Raw genomic sequence first — 21,962 nt, 5'->3', positions numbered from 1 at the left:
AAATCAACATAAAAGCTGAAACATAAAAGTTTAACAGCCTAATAGACTCAACAGGGACGTATGAGTTCATTTTAAAATCACAAAAGTTTGAGTTTGATTGAGCAAAAACACTAAATTTCCTGCATTCTGGGAAGTTTTTGAGCACAAATTTGACATTTTCTGCATTAATTTATGATGTAAATGTCTTTAAGTAACTAAAAAACAAAGTCTTCTGCTACTTCTATGTGTTAACGAGGGGGACAAATGTTGTAAATATTGAGGGGGGACGTGTCCCCTGCGTCCCCCCCGAAATCTACACCTGTGAGACTCCGTTTATTAGAAAATAATGCGCTTGTGTGATACATTTTGCCATGTGAGCTGGCTGCGCGTCAGGCAGGATGTGACTCCCCTGGAGGTGGGAGCTCTTGGCTCACTCCAGTTACTATATGGAGAGACGCACCTCCCAGCTGATCCCGTTAATTTATCTTCCTCCTCCTCCTCCTCCTCCTGCAGTGCCCGGTGTGTGTTGCCCTCTCTCGGCTCTGCTCCTCTGCAGCAGACGGAGCTGGATGTGCGGACACTTGCTGCTGCTGCGCTTCTCTTAATGATCCGGAGGAGCAGGAGACGTGAGGAGAAGGAGAATCACTGGGAGGCACATGGTGAGCTGATTTATTTCTTCCTCTTTCTGAAGTTTATTGGCTCTGCGTGGACTCTCTGAGGTGTTTGGGAGGTTTTTATCTGACGTTCAAGTCGCGCGTAAAGACAAGAAATGAACGACAAGCGCGAGCTTGTCTTTTCTGTTATTGAGGGCAGAGAAAATTCAAAGACATTTATTTGCAAAAATGTGCTTTAAATGATTTTTACATTCATAATTATAGTGTGTTGGTGTCTGGTAATTTATCAGACGCACCAAATTGATATTTTCCTTCACATTGTTGCACAAATTAAACAAAAAATTCAGCCAATTCAGACATTTTATCATTGTAATTATTTACCATAATATATATTTTAAATCATGTATTGTGTAATTAACATTTGTTCTAATTGATTTAAGTAACTGTGGTGCACACATGTGTTCACACCAAATGGATATGTTTGCTTTTATTTCTGAGTTATTATTTGTTTTCCCAACATGTTAACAGAAATACACAGTTGACCTTTTTACGTTAAAAATTAGGACTCAAATTCAACCCCTGAAATTTAAGAACTAAAAAAACCAAATCTAATAGTAAATGTATGTTGCCGTTACAACAATCCCATAGTAAGATATAATTGAAAGCAATTTTAAACTTTTATGTGAGATTCTTTTGTAATTTTGTTGCGGATTTAATTCAAATTAAAACTTGGAAACGTAAAAAATGAACATTAACTGCTGTTTTTAACCTTTTATGGTACTTATTATGATGCCAGTTTGTAATTGTTTTGTTGTTATAAAACATACCGTTATACCCATAACAAAAAAATCAAGAACAAAATTAAGAAATGTTTATTATTAATATTATTATTTACTCATTTCTCACTTCAGGGTGCATTACTGTATTTTTCTGGCGTATTTTCAAAATTAAATCCAAACATATGAGTTATTATCAAGATTTTTTTAAACATCTGAATCAAGTTATTGGATCAAAGCATGATAACCCAACACTGTAAATATTATTGTTCCTCTCCTGTGAGATAAAGCTAATTGACTGAAGCCAATTTCTGTCTAACAAGTGCAATTAAATCCGCAGAATGGAGGCAATTAAGCTCCGGGCTCCGCTGTCAGTTCCCGCCAAAGTAATCACTGTAAATATGATAAACATTTATGTTTAATGAACCGCGCGGTGAGTGGGTCATTACGGCTCCGGTAAAGGCATCGCGCGCGGAGTGAGCGCGTGTGACTGCGGGCTGTTTTCATTTTAAAGGTCTGTAGTTGATTAAGTTTGTCTAAAGATCCCTCCGCAGCACCCTGAGAGAGAAAATATACCGTGTTTACTTTAACCCTTTGAAATCTGGATCTACATCACTTTTCTTGTGCAGCATTTACGCGCCTTTCACAATTATTTAGACCTTTGAACCTCCAGCAAATTGGTTTAATTTCTTTGCAAAACGTGGGAAAATACAATGAACAACTTGGCAGAAAAAGTCCCTGCAGATGTTAGGAAATTAGTAGATTTAGAAAACCATTATTTTAAAAAAAATAAAAAGCTAAAGGGAAAAAAATTCAGGGAACTATATGTCATAATTAAAATTATTTTAGAGAAATATTATATTTTAGTTTACATTTTTAAGCTGTTTTTTTTTGTCTGGTTACTTTCATGTTGCTGTTTTTTTTTTATTTTTTGTTGCTTGTTTTTTGTTTTTCTCAGTTTACTTTCCTTTTGTTCAGCAAATTTTTAAGGTATTTTTCTTGTGTATTTATTTTGTTATTTTTCCTATTTTTTTTCCCAATGTCTGCATTATTTTTTGTGAAGTTTCTCATTGCCTTGTGTGTCATTCACACACCTTTAAAAAAAACTGAGCGCTGGGTAAATTGGTTTGATTTCATTCAAAAAACGTCCCCCCAAAAATTGCAAGAAATTAGGAGATGTAGGTTGTTTTTTTTTAAATAAGCTAGAGATAAATGTCCCTTAAACTGTATCTGTTATTGGCATGGTTCAATATTTAAAATTATTTTTATATAATTATTCTATTTTTGTTTGTTTTTTCATTTTGTTGTGTTTTTTATTTGGTGCTAATTTTTAGGTAATTTTCTTGTACTTTTTGCCATCTTCCCATATTTTTGAAAGAAATTAAGAAAATTTGCAGGTTTCAAAGGGTTTATAAACAAACAATGTCAATTTTAGTTATTTTTATTATAAAGGGGCGCAAATTTCTTAGTCATGCATTTGGCCTTTGGTGTGTTTTGCAGAAATTACTAAAACCTGATTTATTTATTTATATATTTAATGATTTAAAGATAAATTAGCCAGGGAGAAAAAGATCATGCATTTTATTTGTTTTTGTGCTCATATAAAGGCTGCAGCCCTGGAGTGATCCTGTGCTTTGTTTTCCTCTTTATGATGACATTTTTCTGCATTTAATTGACACGCAATTACAGCCTACACTGGCCTTACTTTCATTTCCACCGTGCCCGAGGTTGTCCTTGGCGTGACTGCAACATGAAATCACAATGATTTCATTTCCATCTGTTTTTCAATATCAACATGTGAGCTGCCGGAGAGCAGCTTGCCAACTTGTATGAGGCTGTGAAGGGGTGCCGCTGGGGGGGATTGACAGGAAACTTTTAAATATCAAGTGGGTAACATGTGTTTTTTTGTTCAAAAATGAAGTAAGCAGGGAGTACGGGTCAATGCAAAGGCAGAGACACCCTCTGTGTGTGTGTGTGTGTGTGTGTGTTGGCCCCCGGGGGCCTCCTTGCACATGCACCGGATTGGGCGTTTTGTCGGAGGTGCAAACGTGAAGGACAGAGGCCTTTAGCTAAAGATACAAGCAGTGATAATCCATTTTGTGCTGTCTGTTGCCTTCGCCTTGCGGGCTGCCCCACGCCACTAAAATTAGATTATTACACCTAAAACAGAACTCGTGGAATCTGCTCCGTGTGGAATAACACACAGATGGGCTTGGACTGTGCAGGCAGGAATGCAAGCCCAGTGTTGTATTTCTAAACCGGCTGAGGACAATTGCAAATTAACAAAGGTGTCAGTGTGGTAACATGCGCCAACAGGTGCTTTGGTGCAGCTTCAAACACACACTCAGAGAGCTTATGTGATTGATCAGTTTATTTAAAGGCTCCATGCAAAGCTGCACAACTCTGAAAAATCATCCCAGCGACTATCAACCTCACATAAAACTGTTTATTTTCACAATCTTTGTTTAGTCTTTCAAAAACAATTTAAATTTTGAACATATCTGCCTCCGCGTTGCTGGCCGGCGCTGCTCGCCCATGACGAGGAATGTTAAAACGTGTGAGACCACGCCAAATCCAGCTCATCTGCTCACCAGAGCAGCTCCGATAAACCCGGACAGGCCCCCAGCTCCAAAGTGTGAACAGGCCGAGGAGAGTTAACAGGTAGCAGGAGAGAAAACCACACACACCAGAGGCTCACACGCTGCGTTTACACAACTTAAAGCTGCAGTTTTAACTTTTATGAAAAAAACTTTGTGTCATATTTGCTGAAATTGATATATATATTGGCGGATATATAGACAGTGCAGGCTGTGCAGTTTCACGGGGGCCCATGAGGTCGGGGGGCCCGACAATGAGTTGACTGGAAAGGGGATGCTTGATTCAGATTTCCCCCTATATATCATGACTATATTTTATTTTTTTTGTATTTTATTTTCCAATTTTTTTGTTTAGGTTTTTTTTGTTTGATTGTTTTTTCAGATTTTCATGTAATTTCCCCCCTCTTTTCTTTTTTTTTTTTTTTACTAAATTCTGTGTCATTTTTTGGTGAAGTTTCTCATTGCCTTGTGCTTCATTCACACACCTTTCACAAGCATCATATGCTGAGCAAATTCGTTTGAATTCTCTCAAGAAATGTCCCACCAATTGCAAGAAATTACAATATTTGAGTTTGTAAAATAGTCTGTAGCTATCGATAACAAAATTATATGCTTTTTCTGCATAAACTATCAAAAATATTTATAGGATTCTTGTTTTCTTTGGTATTCTTGTCAAATATAGACATGCAATAATGATTGTTGAGTAGTACGTATGTAATATTGTCCAATGTGAGGTCTTTATTTGATCAAAATCTGTCAATAATATATGTAAAGGGGCTGAAAAGTTTATCAGTGTCAAAAAGTCCCCATTAAATCTACTTTTTAAAATTTTAATTATTGTTAAATTTTGAACTTTTTTTTAAATATGTTTTTTATTTTTAAAAAATAAATACTAATTTCTCTGTGGTTTTCTTATTTTCAAAAATATTTTTTGGCTTTTTTTCAATCATTGAGTTTTGTAGTTTTGAATTTCTTGGGTGTTTTTTTTCCAAGTATTTATTTTTAATTTAACTTTGATTTAATGTCGTAAGACAATTAAACATGCACATTTCCAACAGAGAAGTTTCTAAGTAATATAAACAATATGCACAGTTACCTCAGCCTGCACGTAACCATAAAGTAATGCATTTGTTTCTCTCGGTGACGTGTGTGTGATACACACTTGAGCTCAGTAGAATAGCATTACAGGGAGTGTGGAGCAGGAACACGAGCGTGGCGCTCCTCGCTCCTCGCTGCTCGCTGCTCGCTCTCCTCTGTTCCTCTGTGCTGTAAACATGCCCCCAGGTTGTCAGCAAGTATTTTTCCAGCCCCTTGCCAGCCAAGCATAGCTGCTTCTAAAGATCACCCGCCGGAGATGTTGATCTCATCTTACCACTATTTGGCTGTATAAGCTTTTTGAACGCACGCAGATCGCTGCCAAGTTCAAAACTTTTCAGAATGGGAGCATATTTGTCTTCCGTCACCTCAATTTGAGGTTAAAAGAAAAGAATCGGTGCGAAATATTAATGTTATTCTCGTCAAACGTCTGTTTATATGAAGAATGCGGCTGGTCTTCAACATGTTTCTCTCTGTGTGAATTTATGGAAAGCAGCAGAGAAAAACCGTTGAAACCGTATCCGGTGGGTTTGAGGTGGCGCTGCCAGACAGATGATCTGGTTTCGGAAGAGTCTGGATTTGGCCCTGGAGGGGCGCATTAAAAAACCTCAGGGGCCTCGCTCCGATGAGCATCCATTTATCAAAGCGGCTGTAATGGGCCGATGTTTAATTAGTCATGTAATGTGACAAAGACAAGAGCAAGTGCACGTCAGGGGAATGTTAAACACCAGCCGCCGTCCTCCTGAACCTGAACGCCCAGTCCACCGCGCTCTGTCCCCGTCCACAGCCCATTCTTTCACCACCACTGCCCGTTACCCCGTCCCTGATCCAGGGACACGCAATACGCTTTGCTTAGGAGCCACGTGCAAAATGACAGGGGGACGGGTTTCTGGGATTTTAGGACATGCCTAGTATTTTTGAAAATTTTGAGGACTTTAGGATGTTTCTTGGATTTTAGGACAATTCTCGCAGTTTGGGACATTTCCAGGATTTAAGGACATTTTCATATTTTAGGATATTTCCAGGATTTAAGGACATTTCTCATATTTTAGGACATTTCCAGGATTTTAGGATTTTAAGGATGATTTTAGGATGTTGCTTGTAGGACATTTTAGGGGTTTTAGGACATGTCTACAATTTATGGATAATTTGGGTATTTTAGGAAGTTTTGAGTATTTTAGGATATTTCTTGGATTTTTGTACATTAAGGGCTTAGCTAAGACCTCTGCCAAGTTGCAGTGGATCCTCTACTGGGACTTTTTTAAATTAACAATCTCTATTTGATGTATTTGTATGCACTCCGGCACCATATGAGTACTAAAAGTAGAAAAACATTCCCTGTGTAGATCACTTTATTTTCATTGTGAATGAGAAATTGGTTGGGGGGCCACCCAGCACCCTATCGGGGGCCAGATTTGGCACTAACCCTAACCTGAAAGTTGAGTATCACTGTCCTAATCCCTTTGAATGAAACCAGAGACGTAATTACTCATCTGATCAACTTTTAAGTCCTGCTTTTTATCAGTGCGTTCAGGTTCCCACGGGGCATGTCTGGACGCGTCAGGAATGTGGTCGAGTGTCACAAGGGTCAAAGTCGCTCATCACCGCACTCTCTGCTCATTTCTCGCACCATAAAACAGCCTGATCTCGACTTTTCTGCTGCTCGGGTTTGGCCGATGCACGGGAGTGTCGTCTTGTTCGTTGGAGTGCCACGACCTCCTCGCAGGCCCCTCGGAGCTGTGTGGTCCCCGAGGGGAGCCTCATATTTCGGTTGTTGGCTAATTGAGCGGGATGACGAGGCCGGAGAGGCTCTCAGCCCCGTCCTCTCCTACGGGTTTGGTTTATGCAGCCCTGCTGACTTTGCTGTCAGTGTCAAACGCTTGTTAGGACATCATCAATCTCGCAGCAGTTAAGAATATTCCCAGAACAGAATGAAGGGCGCAGGTGATAGATGGGCGGCGGGGCAGAGGGAAAGTCGTTTGAAAAAGTGGAAGGACTTATTGATGAGAAGGAAAGAAACAAGAAAAAGTGGCAGGTGTTTCGAAACAAATAAAAAAAAAAGAAGCGCTTGTTGGGAATGTGCCTCGGGCGCTGAAAACAATAAATCTCGCAGAGAAAGCGACTGCATTGTTCGTTTTGTCCGCATGCCAAAATTAACGCTCTCGGGTATCAAATCTTGACAAGAGGAATAAATTATGCTCATCACCAGTTGTAGGAGACGGGAAGGGATTTGTTCGTATACAAGTCCGTGTTTGTCTTTACCACGGAAGTTTCCATGTAGGGGCTCAAGACAAACACACATTTCGATCAATAAATCATCCCCAAAACTAATCTCCAAATCATCTCCTTCCTTGTTTTTCCTCATGCTGCTCGATAACGCTTCTCAAAGCTCAGGCCCCAAACTCGCCTGCAGCGTCGACAGTCAGTTAAGTACATTTACTCAAGTACTGTACTCAAGTATGAATTGAATCTGACAGCTTTAGTTACTTTGCAAATTTAGATTTTCACATAAAAAACACAAGAGTTTATAAAAATGCTTGTTATCAATTTAATCACTGACCAAGAATACAGCAGCAACAAATCAGTCGATTCACAGAATCGATTATAGTTTATAATTAATTAATTAATTAATTATACTTTTGATTTTTCTTCTTTTAGTAATTTTGAGTTTAGGGGTGTTTTCTCTATGTTTTAAAAAATATTTTGAAGTTTTGGGGTGTTTTTATTTTTATTTTTAGGTTTAGCTTGGTTTTAATAATAATTTTGAATTTTGATGGTGCTTTTTCTCAATTTGTAGGTTTGGGGTTTTTTTTCTATTTTTTTAAACTGATTTTGGACTGGGGTGTTTTTTTTTAATCATATAGTTTTGTAGTTTTGAATTTCTTGGGGCTTATTTTAAAATTTATTTTATAATTTAGTTTTTTGCATGTTTTGGGGAGTTTTTTTCTATTTTTTAAATAATTTTGGTTTTTTATCATAATTTTGAATTTTTTTTTTTTTAGATTTTTCTGCATTGGGTACTTTTACTTTCCATACTTCATGCACAGTTTCCTGATTATATTCTCTTACTGAGATACCATTTTCAATGTAGGACTTTTACTTGTAACAGAGTATTTTCACAGGGTGGTATTAGTACTTTTACCACAGTAAAGAATTTGAATACTTCTTCCACTAGTGCCGACAGTAAAGTGATTTGAAAAGGGGAGCCATAAACGTGATGGATGTGGTCCAGCTCGGGGTTTAGCCCCAGCTGTCGGGCATGTTTTTTGTCATTTCAGACAGACCCGCTGGGTGCGCGCCCTTCTTCATCCACTCTTCTCGGGTCGAGGGGAGTTTTAAGACAAATATGTTCTTAAAGGCTGTCAAGGTCACGGGTTCAAACTGGTGGCGGACACTACTGTGAAGATCGGGGATTACATTTTTACGGGATGAGATCTTTACTGGCATCGGCTGCGAGCCAATAAGGTGCAGTGGAAGCGAATTGGTACGGTGTGTTTTCAATAAAGGCACAGGTGGTCTATCTTAGATTTCCTGCTTTGGCGTCGAATGCAAGTCATATAAATCAATCAGTTTGTGTTTTTCTTTTTGTTTTATGATCTAGCTCCCATGGCTTTTCTTCTAAAGATCTTTTTTTAAGGTCTGAATTCTACTTTTATTAAGAGAAGATAAACAGTTTCTACACCGCAGATACGTCGGGGTTACCACATGAGGAGCTGATTTTCTCAAGCGTGACTGAAAGGGAGAAGATAACATTTGCATTTGGTCAAAAGTGAAATGAAATACAAAAAATTCTTACTAAAACTGGGACTCATATCACAATATATGTCAAAATAATCACATTTTTTGCTTATCATGCAGCCCTTTTTTGTATATAAATATATGATCAATTTTTTATGATTTTTTAACAATTATTATTATTATGAACTTAAGGTAACCTCACTCTCACATTTTTTTCCTTTTTTATTTTTTATTTTTTTTAAATTGTCTTTATAGTTTTGGTATGGTATTTTTATTAAGTTTTGTTTTTTTTAATGATTTTTAAATAAAATTTTGATTTGAATTTTTTTATATATATATATATATATATATATATATATATATATATATATATATATATATATAGATATTATTATATTTCTCTCTTTCACTTTCTTTCAATTTTTTTCTTTTAAAAAAATCTTGTTATTGTTTTAGTGTGGAAATTTCTTAGAAAGTTTTTATTTTTAATTTTTTTTATCATTATTTTATTTTTTTTTTATGGTGAATTACAAGTGATCAACAAGAAGACATAACGTGACAAGACGGTAGCCAGGCAGACAAACAAATAGAATAAAAAAAACAAAAACAAAACAAAAAAAAAACCCAAAACAAAAAAAACATAGTTTATCCTAAAATTCTCCTAAAAGTGTTATTTTTCTTCCGCAGGCTCGATGACATGATGTCCCTGCCCTTCTCCCCTCCCCCTTCCACCTCTCTCTTCCCTGTTTTCCTCCTCCTTCTCCTTTTCCTCCCTCCTTCCCTCGTCTCCTCCTCCCTCTCCCACACCCCGCTGAGCTGGACTTCGCCTCACGACCCCTGCTACCACCTAGACGGACGCCCCCGCCACTGCCTCTCGGAGTTCATCAACGCCGCCTATGGCGTGCCGGCGAATGCGAGCCACTCGCTTCAAAGCTCCGATCATGACAGCAACATCACCACCCTGACGGACCTCCACAACCCGCACAACCTCACCTGCTGGACGGCTCCCGGAGGCTCTGACGCCGGAGAATGGGTCATAACGCTACCTCTGGGCCGCCGCTTTGAGATCACGTACATAAGTTTGCAGTTTTGCCAACAAGGGGAGCCGTCTGACCCGATTTCGATCTCCATCTTAAAGTCGATGGACTTTGGGCGCACCTGGAGGCCGATGCAGCACTACTCCAGCGACTGCTTGGGGAATTTTGGGCTTCCTTCCCAAACGGTCGCTCAGACACGACACCAAGAGACGGAGCCGCTCTGCTCAGACCCTCGCCCCCTGCAGAAGCAGAGGGGCGGCATGGTGTTGGCGTTCTCCACCCTGGACGGGCGGCCATCCTCGCCCGATTTCGACTACAGCCACACCCTCCAGGACTGGGTAACCGCCACGGACATCCGTGTTGTCTTCCACCAGGTGTCCAAAGATGCCAAGGTGGATAAAAAAGAGGAAGTGCGATGGCGTGATGCTGCAGAAGACGACAGAGGGCTTCTGAGGTGGAGATCGGGCTCCAAGGGGCGCTCTGGCGGTCAGGTCGAAAAGCTAAACGCAGATAACACGCTGGCATTTTTTGAGAGGGAGGTAAAAAATTCGGAGATAAGAGGGAGGAACAAACACGGAAGGAAGGGCCACTATAAAGGTCAAAACGAAGATGGACACAATGTGACCAGCAAGGAAGGCGGGGACACTTTTAGCATGCTCGCTTCCTCGAGGAAAGGCGGGAAAGCCAGAGGGCGTGGCCGCAAAAAGGAAAACAGTAATTGGCTGCCTTGCCCGAATGGGGGTTGTAATTGGACGGTTGAGGGGCGGAGCAGGAACAACAAGGGGCGGGAGCTGAGGAAGAGGAGGAACAATTATCTGAACACGAAACAGAGCTTCAGGAATCTGCAGGCGGCCCCGCCCTCCGCTATCCGAGCTCCTCTGGCGCTCTCCGACCTGCAAGTTGGCGGCAGGTGTAAATGTAATGGACACGCTTCCAAGTGTCGCCGTGACGACTCAGGCCAGGCAGTGTGCGTGTGTGAGCATCACACGGCGGGGCCGGACTGTGACGTGTGCGAGGATTTCTACTGCGACAGGCCGTGGCATCGAGCTACACCCACGCACCCGAACCCCTGCGTTGGTGAGTTCAAATTAAATTAAAAAAAATAAAAACAATTGTGTTGGGTTAACACTGCCCTTTTTTTTCTTTTCTTTTTTTTAAGAATTATCATAATTTTTAAGCCTTTTTTTTTTAATTTGCCTTTTTGAAAGATATCAAGCCAGATCCCAAACATTAGATGTGACATTTTGTGATGAGCATTTTCCTCACTTGCGTTTATCATTTCTCTCCCTTGTCCAGCCTGTGAGTGTAACGGCCACTCAAACAAGTGTCGTTTCAGCATGGAGGTGTTTCAGCAGTCGGGCCGGCGCAGCGGCGGCGTGTGTCAGAAGTGTCGCCACCACACGGCCGGACGCCACTGCCAGTACTGCCAGAACGGATACACACGCAACCACAGCAAGCCCATAAACCACCGCAAGGCCTGCCAACGTCAGTCACTACATATGTGTGTTTTAAGGGTTAACACGTCACCCCCAAAATTACCATTTCTATGTCAGATATTCACCACGTGTTTCGTTGAATTTATAAGAAAAGGTTGTTTTTTTTCTCTTTTGCCTCCACAATGAACAAGAAGTCTAAAAAATTCTTTATGAAGTGAAGTTGTAGGTGACCAACAAATATCAAAGCGTCTGAATGCAAACTTTCGCACAATTTGTGCCGTAAAATGTCTCATTAATCTGGTTAAATGCTAAGTATTTTCTGACGGGAAACTGAACAGAAAGTGAAACTTATCAGTACTTACTGCTGCACTCTTAGAAATAAAGGCGATAACTAGAGCCATATAGGGTTTACACTGCTAGTTCTTCAAGGAAAACCCTTTTTGGTTGCATTGTATTATTCTTAGAACGTTTTTAGAACCAAAAAGCCGCTACCAACACCATGATGTCAACAAAAGCACGTGGTAGGATCACGCTGCATGTGCTTATGTTTAGGCAACATAAGCACATGGCAACCAACACTGGGACTCAACTAAAGCACATGCTCAGTGTCAGGCAACAAGAGCACAGACGGTTAAGTTTAGGCGAAAAAGGCACATGTTAAGATTTAGAAAACAACCTTGCATTCATGCAGGAAGCAAACTTCCGTATGAAACTTTGCGTTTTTTTTTCGATCCATCCGCCGCCCCTCCTGCCTATAGGGACCTTTAATCTTCTTGTATTTTGTTGTTAACAGCAGCGTTTCAACCTGATGCCGACATATCATAACACTGCGAACAGTTCGGTCAGGCCGTGTTCTCAGCGCTGCTCAGCGGCGTATCACAACACGTTCTCGTCCCAATTCGTCACGTGTTGCCGCTCTGTCAGTGACCTTTGGGTCTACTTATTACATTTTACGTGTTCTTATGCGTCAGCTGTTTACGTGATGTCAACAAATGCACAAGGTGGGATGACGCTGCAGAGTCCTTATGTTTTAACGCCATCGACATGACGGTCAGGGTTAGGCAACAAAATCAGAGAATGGAACGTTAAAAGCAGGACACCTGATATTAATATAATAATTATAATAATGTTTATCCATATAGCACTAATCAAAACTAACGTTACAAAGTGCTGTACGCCTAAAATCATAAAACACACTCAGGAAAAAACGTTGTCTCTGTTTTTGAATTCTTCGCCCTCCATGGATGCGTGCAAGATAAACAAATTTTACCTCAAAAATTGAATCATTTTATACAAATTATTATTTGAGGGGGGGGAGTATTCCTTTAATAAGAAGGACGTGTATTCTCGTTTGTGTATTTGTGGCTGAATATTTTAAATAACTAACCGTGCATTCCTGGAGGATGAAAAAGCGAATCACAGTTTGAGAGACGGCGTTTATGTCCGACTGTCTGTGTGTGTGTTTACGCGCTCGCTCTGTCTGCATACATAAGTGTTTATGGGGTGGTTACATTGTGAGAGCGGGCAGCTATTCCTGTTAGTGCACAAAAAACACACACAAACCCCGCTGAGCTGCCACCTGTATCCCCGTCGTTACCGCCGGCTGGCATGTGCCGCGACCCCTGACCTTTGACTGGTCACATGTCCTAAGTGACTGTGACACTCTGGCATCTGGAAGCTTGACCACGGGCCTAATATATCCAAAGTTAATGGGCTCTCTTTGAGCTTGACACGCGTGCAGGGTTGAAAAATATCAGCTATGATAAAACTTCTTTATATTTTATCACTTTTTAAGCGTGGAACAAAAGCAAACCGCAAATTCATATCCTCCACCGCACCGTCTCACGTCCCCGCTTTAATTTACCGATGCTTTATTTCACAGAGTTACCCCTTCAGAGCCCAATTACTCATTTTCTCCAGGCGGGTTGTTTGGACTCACTGTAAGGATTCGTGTAAATATTTTAGGAGTGTGAGCAGAGCTGCTGAAGTGTGGCTTCCTCTCGCTATCTGTCTTCTCTCATCGGGTCTTACGCTGTGATAACCGTGTAAATAAAAAGCTTTGCAGCGTAAACCGAAGCAAATCCAGGCGGTAATCGTTATATTGCATCGCAACAGGCAACAATAGGGGAATAATGAACGAGAATAATGAATTTTTGAGATTCGGTTGAGAGGGATTTGTCTTTGTTTACCCAACAAAGCTGCTAGAAAATAGCTTTTACGGTGTCTTTGCTCAAGGACATTCCCTCAGGACGGATGCTGTCAAACAGGATTAAACCTGGGTGCCGTCACTGATGGATGGTCTTCTTAATCCTGTTTACTGTCCTTTGTGCAGCAGTCACAGTTTAACACGAGGTTTTGTTTCGCATATCTTCATCCTGTTGCACAACTCAACTCTTCTCCACAAAGCCCGAGAGGACAAGAAAATACGACTTGTGTCCAGTTTTATATTCATACCGATAAATCATCGGCACGTGAAAGATTCCCAGTATAACTACGGTCTTCTACGAGCAGAAACGTCCCATTCTTGTGGACATGATATCTAAAGAACTCTGTGAGGAAATGTCTTCGAATTTAGCACAAATGTTCACTTGGACTCGAGGATAAACTGATCTGATTTTGGAGGTCATAGGTCAAATATCTGTGAAATTGCATCTATTTAATTCTTGAGACCCAATTTCTCCAGAATGCTTTGAGAAGATTGTCCTCAATTTTGGCACAAACGTTCAGTTTGACTCATGAATGAATGCATCGATTTTGGTGGTCAAAGGTCAATGTGACCTTGCATCGCTTTCATTCCTGAATGGCTTAAAAGGATTAAAAAAAATTTTTTTTTTGGTTAAAATTTGGCACAAACAACACGTTGGACTAAAGGATGAAATGATCAGATTTTGTTGGTCAAACCTCGAGATCACTGTGTTCTCGTCTCTCTCAATCTTGTTAGCACTTTATCTGAAGAACACCTTGAGGGAATTTCTCCAAATTTGGCATAAATGTTTCAGTGGACTCAAAGATGAATGAATTAAAATTAAGTGGTCAAAGGTCAAGGCTACTGTGAACTCACAATTTTTTTCATTATTTTGAACTTAATATCTCAAGAAAACCTTGGGATTATTTTCAGATTTGATACAATTGCTCTCTTAGGCTTAACAAGCAACTGTTTAAAATTTGGTGGGGTAAAAGGTCAAGGTCACCTTGACCTTGAATCCATCTCATTCTCAACAACACAATATCTCATTAGGCCTTGAACGAGTTTTCTCAGATTTGGCTGAACTGAACAATGAACTGATTTGAATTTGAATTTGAATGTCTAATTGGACAAAATTATGACATTTTGTACCCAAAAGGTCAAAGGACATCATAATGTCCAGCAAAAACACTTTTGTCTATTCCTCAACATCATATCCTAGATGGAGAAAGATGCAACGTCAAATAAATGCTATCATTTGTTAACACATCACTACAGCGACTACATTTTTCCACTTGTTCTGCTGCCTCTGGAAGGCCAAAAAAACAAACAACACATCAGTTTTTGCTGATAAACTACAAAAAAGTACAACATCATAACATCACTTCTTTGGTATTCTTTGTCTTTTTCAGCATGTCAGTGTCATCCTTTGGGGGCAGTGGGTCGCTGGTGTAACCAGACATCGGGTCAGTGTCTGTGTCGAGAAGGGGTGACCGGCCTCAGGTGCAACCGCTGTGCCCCGGGATACAAACAGGGCAAGTCCCCTCTGAGGCCCTGCATACGTAAGTCAATTACCCATATTACAGCTCAGTATTCTTTTATTTATATTTATTTTTATTAATTAATTTATTTTTATAAGTTATTTATAAATTATTTTATTTTATTTTATTTTATTTTATTTTATTTTATTTTATTTTATTTTATTTTATTTTATTTTTTCTGCTTATTCCAGGTAGTTTTCTTGTATATTTTTTTCACCTTTTTTTGCACATTTTTGGGCCATGTCTTGTGAAGTTGCTCATTGCCTTCTCTCATGTTTTCGAAAGAAATCAAACAAATTTGTTAACCAGAACAAAACCTTGAAGGGGGGCCGATCAGAAAACAGATCATCATATGAATCTCAGATCACATACCCAAGGACTTGTTTTAATAAGGATCATGAGTCTTAACTCCTCTCTGCATGCAACACATGCCACCCTGCTTAAATGAATCAGACTTTTAATAGTTTGTGGTCAATCATAACAAAGTGACCTCTTTAATTTCTCCTTCAACCTCATTTGCTCGTGGCCTAAATGGATTAAACCTCCTATCAAGCTCTCTAAGCCTTTATCAAGTAGTAGCTCAGTATAAAAGGGGCCGCTGCCGTCCAGACTAATTTGGCCCGATCACCCAGCGTGTCCCCTTTTCATCATCCCTAGAGACGGTTTCCATAGCAGCGTTAACATGAGCTGACCGCCACAGGGAAACCTCATCTCCAGCTGATGTGGGATCAGCGTCAGATCAAGTTGGATTGTTGCTACTCGTATCTGCGCGCACGGCCAGCACCGAACCGCAGCCACGAGCGCTAATCCACGCGCTTCCCCGGCTCGTCGCGCGAGTGCCGACAACCACACAGGCACTGACGCTGGGTAAGCCCCAATCAGGTGACATCGGGAGCCAGCGGCGGCGAGCTTCACACCTGTTGTGCAGCTCAAAACGGCCCCCCGTCACAGGGCTCAGACTCATAACTCTCCCAGTGAAAGGAGCGAGTGAAAGAAAACCTTGTTTGTTTTTACTGCCAGACCATCTCGGGCTATGTATAGCATCTCTTACCCCCTACCAACACCTCCAACGCCTCTCGTCTTATCAGACAGACCAAAAGGCTCGCAGCAGCAGCCAGCTAAACTTAAAGTTAACCGAACCTCTTCATCCACGCTTTGAACAGCACAGGAAGTTCAAAGAATTGAGTTTCCTTGGAGCATATCTATGTACTTCAGCTCTATATCCTCCTAGTATGACACATAAGGGAGACCTTTCGAAGCATTTTACGTTCCAAGTCATGTTCAGTGCTCAAAATGCTCAAATCAATCACCTATATCCAAAATCTAAGATCATGTCTAGTCTTATTTCAGAATATAAATATAATATGATCATATAATAGCCTTATATTTTGCTTAGCCCTAGTTTTTAAACTGTAGATTATACTGTTTTTATGCCTCCCTGCTGGCGATAACAGAGACCGAAGGCATTATATTTACACATTACACAATATCTCAAGAACCCCTTGAGGGAAAATATTTAAATTTAGTACAAGTGTTCACTTAGACTCATGGATGAAGTGATTAAAATTTGGTGGTCATAGGTCAAAGGTCAAGGTTACTGTGACCTTGCATGCGTTTCATTCTTGAGAATGCAATATCTCAAGAAGGCGAAGGGAGAATTTCGTCAAACATCCACTTGGTCTCAACCATGAAATGATTCCCTTTTGGTGGTCATATGTCAAAGGTCAAGGTCATTATGACCTCATCTGTCTTATTTTGTCAACATGATATCTCAAGAACACCTCAAGGGAATTTTGTCAAATTTGGCACAAATGTTTACTTGAACCCAGTGATGAGCTAATTAAAATTTGGTACTCAAAGGTCAAAGGTCAAGATCAATGTGACTAGAGAAATATGTTTTTATGCACTAATCATGATACAATTGCACCCAAATGGCTAGAAGGATATAACAATGCGGTGTTGAAATTTTACATCCAAAAGGTCAAAGATCACCTTCACCATGTTTTTGAAGACATGGATGCCTGACTGTGTGCAGAGGCATAGAATCGGTAATTCTAGTTTTAAGACAAAGTTTGTCTATGACTGCTTTTGTTTCGCTTGATATTTGAAAAGTCTGGCTTCTATTATTAAATGAAAAAAAATGCTATAATCCTTCCCGCCAGATTTCGATAAACTTATTATCTTAGTACCAGTTACGAAACTTAAGCATCGTATGGTATCTAAAAATGTTACATGGGTGCATTTACCTCATTTTGACCTCTCGCATATGAAGGCCTACACATACACACAAACACACATCACCTTCCTGTCATTTAAAAGACGGGGTGTAGGGTGTCACTGGCCCAGTTATGTCGGAGAGGACACGGCATGGATGCGGGGACAGAGTGTGAACTCGGTAAAATATGGCAGCACTGTCACACACATACTTTAACAAGAGTCCTGGATAATGTATATACGGGCCAGTTCACACACACACACACACACATACACACACAAAGTCGACTGTATTACACTCTGTTTAATGTTTGAGACAAAACTGTGCAAGAAGTGACGGATTATTGAAAAATAAAGTCTGTGCTCAAGTGAGCGTCAGTGTTTTCTGGCCCGTAAAAGGACCACACACACATTTTTGACACTTGCTTATCTTTCTGTGCAGACATGCCCCACGCACCGAGAGGCATCCAAGCAGAACACACACACACACACACACACACACACACACACACACACACACACTCTGTCTGCAACGACCTGACAGCTCATGCGGGCACGCCGAGGCTCCTCTGTCTGAAAGTGTGTTTATGTTTGCAGGAATTCAAGAGGTCGCTCCGACCCCGGTGTACCAGCCTCAGTACAGCATCGGTGAGTGGATCTGCAGGCAAATGTGACATAAAATACAGATTTACATATTTTAACTAACGATTAATTTTTTAAAGTCGCGATTAATTGCAGAAATCTAATAGTTAATCAAGATTAATCAGTTTTTTGAAATAACATGTTTATAATTCCATTATTTTGCATCACTAAACACTTTTGAAGTCCTTGCTACAGGTGAATTGTTTAAATGGGGATCAAATGATTGTTTATCGATGCTGACCAGTCTGCACTGATTTAGTTTCATTTCGCTTCACCTGTGTGCTCAGCCAATCAATGTTGTCTCTTTGTCATAGTTTTATGTTTCTTTGTGGCTGTTTTGTGTGTCTTTGAGGTAATTTGTGTCGTTTTTGGCCATTTTGTCTCCCTGTGGTTGTTTTGTATTTCTTTGTGGTAATTTTGTCCCTTATTTGTAGTTATTTGGTGTCTCTTTCTGGTTAAGTTGTGCCTCTGTGTGGTTAACGAACTCTTTCATTTACCCATTTTTTAAAAATATTAATAAGGGTACAGGAGTAAACGGAACAGTTTCTCAATCACATTTCAAGAAAATCCAGAAATCACAATCTCATGTAACATTGACAAAGAATTTATCGCCCACCCCTAATGTTAGTATTTATACATGATAGTACTTATTATTCTCAGTTTGTGTTTTTTTGTTGTTTTTTGTTTGTTTGTTTGTTTTTGTTTTGTTTTCTGTTTTGTTTTGGGGTTTTTTGTGGGGGGGGGGTGCGGTTTTGTTTTTTTGTTTTGTCATTTTGTTTTGTTTTGTCTTGGTCCAGCTTTTTTCTACTTTGCTCTTTTTTAATACCTCTTTATGTATTTTTGTCTTTTTAAAAAAATAACCATTTATCTACGAGTGTAAAAAGTGCTACAATAAAATTCACAAAATCGAGTAAGATACGTGATACTAATGCATTTTCCATAATAACAGAAAAAGTCACTCTCTAAACTATCTTTTTTAACACGGATGATGTCTCTGCATGTATAATGTACACATATATTATAAATAAAAAACATGAATCTCTAACTCCTCGTGCAGCAGCTAACCGCTTCCTCCTAGCGGCGGCTGCAGGAATGTCCCGCCTGCTGCAGCGAGGTCATCTGTTAGTCACAGGATACTGTGATGACAAATACAAGCAGCCATATTGTAATTAGGGCAAAAGACATGTGCTGATATGCTTGCTATGAAATGATACCCTCTCATTTGATGCATTCTCCCCCCCTCCCCTCCTCTCTCGCTGTCTCTCTCCGTTGTAGCGGAGGAGTGTGTTTCGTACTGCCAGCCCTCTCAGGTTAAAGTCAGGATGAACTTGGAGACGTATTGTCTCAAGGACTTCGGTTGGTGTCATGTTTTTTTATTTATTACTTTGTGAAACAAAATGTCTTGAAATTGTTTTTACTTCATACTAAAATCGACTTTAAAAATTAAAAGAATTGAAATAAAATAATAATAATAATAATAATAATAATAATAATAATAATAATAATAATTTCTTCTTATAGTCTCAGAAATGTATTTATTTAATTTCTGTCTTTCTCAGTGTTGAAGGTTGCAGGTGTGATGAAAAACAGAAACCAAAAGGAGACATGAAAATAAGGACTTTTTTTTAATCGACCCCTTCTCACATTTTTCTTTTCTCTTCTGAAATTAAATTGAAATAATTTTTAAACTACTTAAAAAATAAAACAATCAAAATAATAAATTCTTAAAGATATTATAGTTATACACAAATATAATTTCAGAAAACTATTTCTTTACTTTTTTGTCTTTTGCACCTGAGGGTAACAGGTGCGATAAAAAACAGAAACCATATAGAAAAATAAATATTAAGTAGATTTTTAAATTATCAACGTCTCCTATTTTTTCTTATTTTTTCCCCTGAAATCTTTTTAAAAAATAAAATCAAACCTACTTAAAACATTAAAACAATCAAAATAATAGACTCTTAAAAAGTTATAGTCATGCACAAATCTAATTTCAGAAATGAATTTATTTATTTATTTATTTGTCTCAGTCAGTGCTTAAGATACAGATGTGATAAAAAAAAAAATCAGAAACCATAGTGAAAAAAAAGATTTTTCATCTTTTTTCCTCTGAAATAAAATTTAAATGAATCTAACCAACATAGAAAATGGAAACAATCAAAATAATAAAATCTTAAAAAGTTACAATCATTAAAGAAAATAATTAATAATTAATTTTATTTTTCTGTCTTCCTCAGTGCTGAAGGTGCAGGTGAGAGGGATGGAGCGTTCAGGTCCCTGGTGGCAGTTCTCCATCTCAGTCCAAACCGTCTTCCGCACGGGGTCCACCTCCCGCGTCCGCAGGGGCCCGCAGTCGCTCTGGGTCCCGGACCGCGACCTCAGCTGCGGCTGCCCCGCCCTCCACGTGGGCCGGACCTACCTCCTGATCGGCGCGGAGGAGGGGGAGCGGGGCTGGGGCCCTGAGGAGAGTCGGCTGGTGGCGGACCGCTCCACTCTGGCCCTCCAGTGGCGGGAACACTGGAGCCCCAAACTGAGGGGCTTCCGGGGGCAGGACAAGAGGGGCCGCTGCCCAAAAAAGTCCCCCAATGGACACCACCGTCACAGGGAGCAAACACAGTCCGGGTACATCCCCCCTCACCTGCTGACTGAGACACACAGCGAGGACACACAAACCTCCGCGGAGCCGCGCACACACACTGAGGTTACGCCCACAGAGGCGAGCACCTCGCCGACGACGCCGGCTCTGGTGTGCTCGAGTCCAGGTCCTGGATAACAAACAGAAACCACACGGAGACACAAAAATAAGGATTTTTTTCTTTTTATCATCCACACCTCAGAGCTACAAGAAAAGGCAAAAACTCTTTATCTTAGACTTTGTAAAACTGATTTTTCTGAACGTTTCAGGAGAAACAGACGCGACTTTGCTTCCTCAGCACGGAGAAACTGCACAACACACAAACAAAAATATATGGACGCCCATGTTCACCAGTGTTACGAAATAAAAAAAGATCCTGTAAGTCAACATAATGACTTCGTATTTCAAAATGAGCTAAATGAGTACCGATACTAAGTCATTATTTTGAGAAAGTTTCTCACTGTTTTCAGAAAATAACTCATAATACTGGGAATTTTTTTGAGATTCTAGGTTATAATTTGGAAAAGGTTTCTCATTATTTTGCAAAAATAGCAAAAAAGTTGTTCATTATTTTAAGACACCAAGCAAGTATTTGGAGAAACTTTCTTGTTGTTAAAACTTCTCATTATTTTGAGAAAGTTTCTCATAAGAAATCATTATTTTAAAAACATGTTATTTTAAGACAGTTTCTGGTTAACCCATTTAGAAAAAATTTGTATTATTTGAGGAAGTTCCTCAATGTTTTGAGAAGTTATCACATTTTTTTAGATACATACTTATTATTTTAAGAGTCTCCTTATTTCGAGATAATTTTGTCATGATTTTGAGAAGTTTCTCTTTTTTAAGAAAATTTCTCAGTATTTGAGAAAGTTTCTTATTATTTTCAGATACAGAGTCATTATTTTTAGAAAGTTTGTCATACTAAGTCATTATTTTGACATACTGACTTCTTACATTAGGAGTTTCTCATTATTTGGAGAAACTTTATCATTATTTGGAGAAAGTTTTTCCATCCCACTGGTAAAAATGGGTTTCCATACATACACATCGGTTAAGTGATGTACAAATGCTTTTCTCAAAATGTGAAGAAACACAAATTTAATCATGCTGTTGAAATGTTTTGGGTTTTTTTTAAAGGTCAAGCTCAACATTTTGAGGCAAAACTTACCATAAAAAAAATATATTAAAGAAAAAAAAATCCACCAACAAAATTAGTGCTATGAGAAATTTCTGCAAAAAAAAATTTGAAAATTCAAGTCTGACTACACTTTGAAATGCCATGCAGTATTTTTTTTTAAACGATTGTTTGAATCATATTTATTCTTGGATAACATTATGCAGCACAAATACAAACAATGAGAAACTGAATAAACAAATAAATAACATGAGATAAAGAATGTGCATCAGTAATTATTCAGAAATGTGATGTTTCCTTTTTTAAATAAAAGAAAATAAAGAGAGTGGCGATGA

At 39.3% G+C, this 21,962-nt stretch overlaps 1 protein-coding gene and 1 pseudogene across 1 annotated transcript in view; both read left to right on the top strand.

Moving 5' to 3' along the window:
* Positions 1-4,008, top strand: part of LOC121962467 (zona pellucida sperm-binding protein 3-like) — a 15,022-nt pseudogene extending 11,014 nt beyond the window's left edge.
* The window catches only part of ntn5 (netrin 5), a 23,293-nt gene extending 1,331 nt beyond the window's left edge, over positions 1-21,962 (top strand). The window contains exons 2-8 of the mRNA XM_042512456.2: positions 493-638; positions 9,487-10,913; positions 11,133-11,321; positions 14,870-15,019; positions 17,810-17,860; positions 19,130-19,210; positions 20,095-21,962. Of these exons, the coding sequence (XP_042368390.2) occupies positions 9,497-10,913; positions 11,133-11,321; positions 14,870-15,019; positions 17,810-17,860; positions 19,130-19,210; positions 20,095-20,630 (2,424 nt within the window). The 5' untranslated portion in view covers positions 493-638; positions 9,487-9,496 and the 3' untranslated portion in view covers positions 20,631-21,962. The remainder of the gene's footprint in view (positions 1-492; positions 639-9,486; positions 10,914-11,132; positions 11,322-14,869; positions 15,020-17,809; positions 17,861-19,129; positions 19,211-20,094) is intronic.

The sequence above is a fragment of the Plectropomus leopardus genome, chromosome 23 (genome assembly GCF_026936395.1).
Source record: "Plectropomus leopardus strain MGB_pleo_1.0 chromosome 23, ASM2693639v1, whole genome shotgun sequence".
In the NCBI taxonomy this organism is placed as follows: domain Eukaryota; kingdom Metazoa; phylum Chordata; class Actinopteri; order Perciformes; family Serranidae; genus Plectropomus; species Plectropomus leopardus.
The sequence above is the reverse complement of the archived record's forward strand: the minus strand, read 5'-3'. Positions and strand labels throughout refer to the sequence as shown.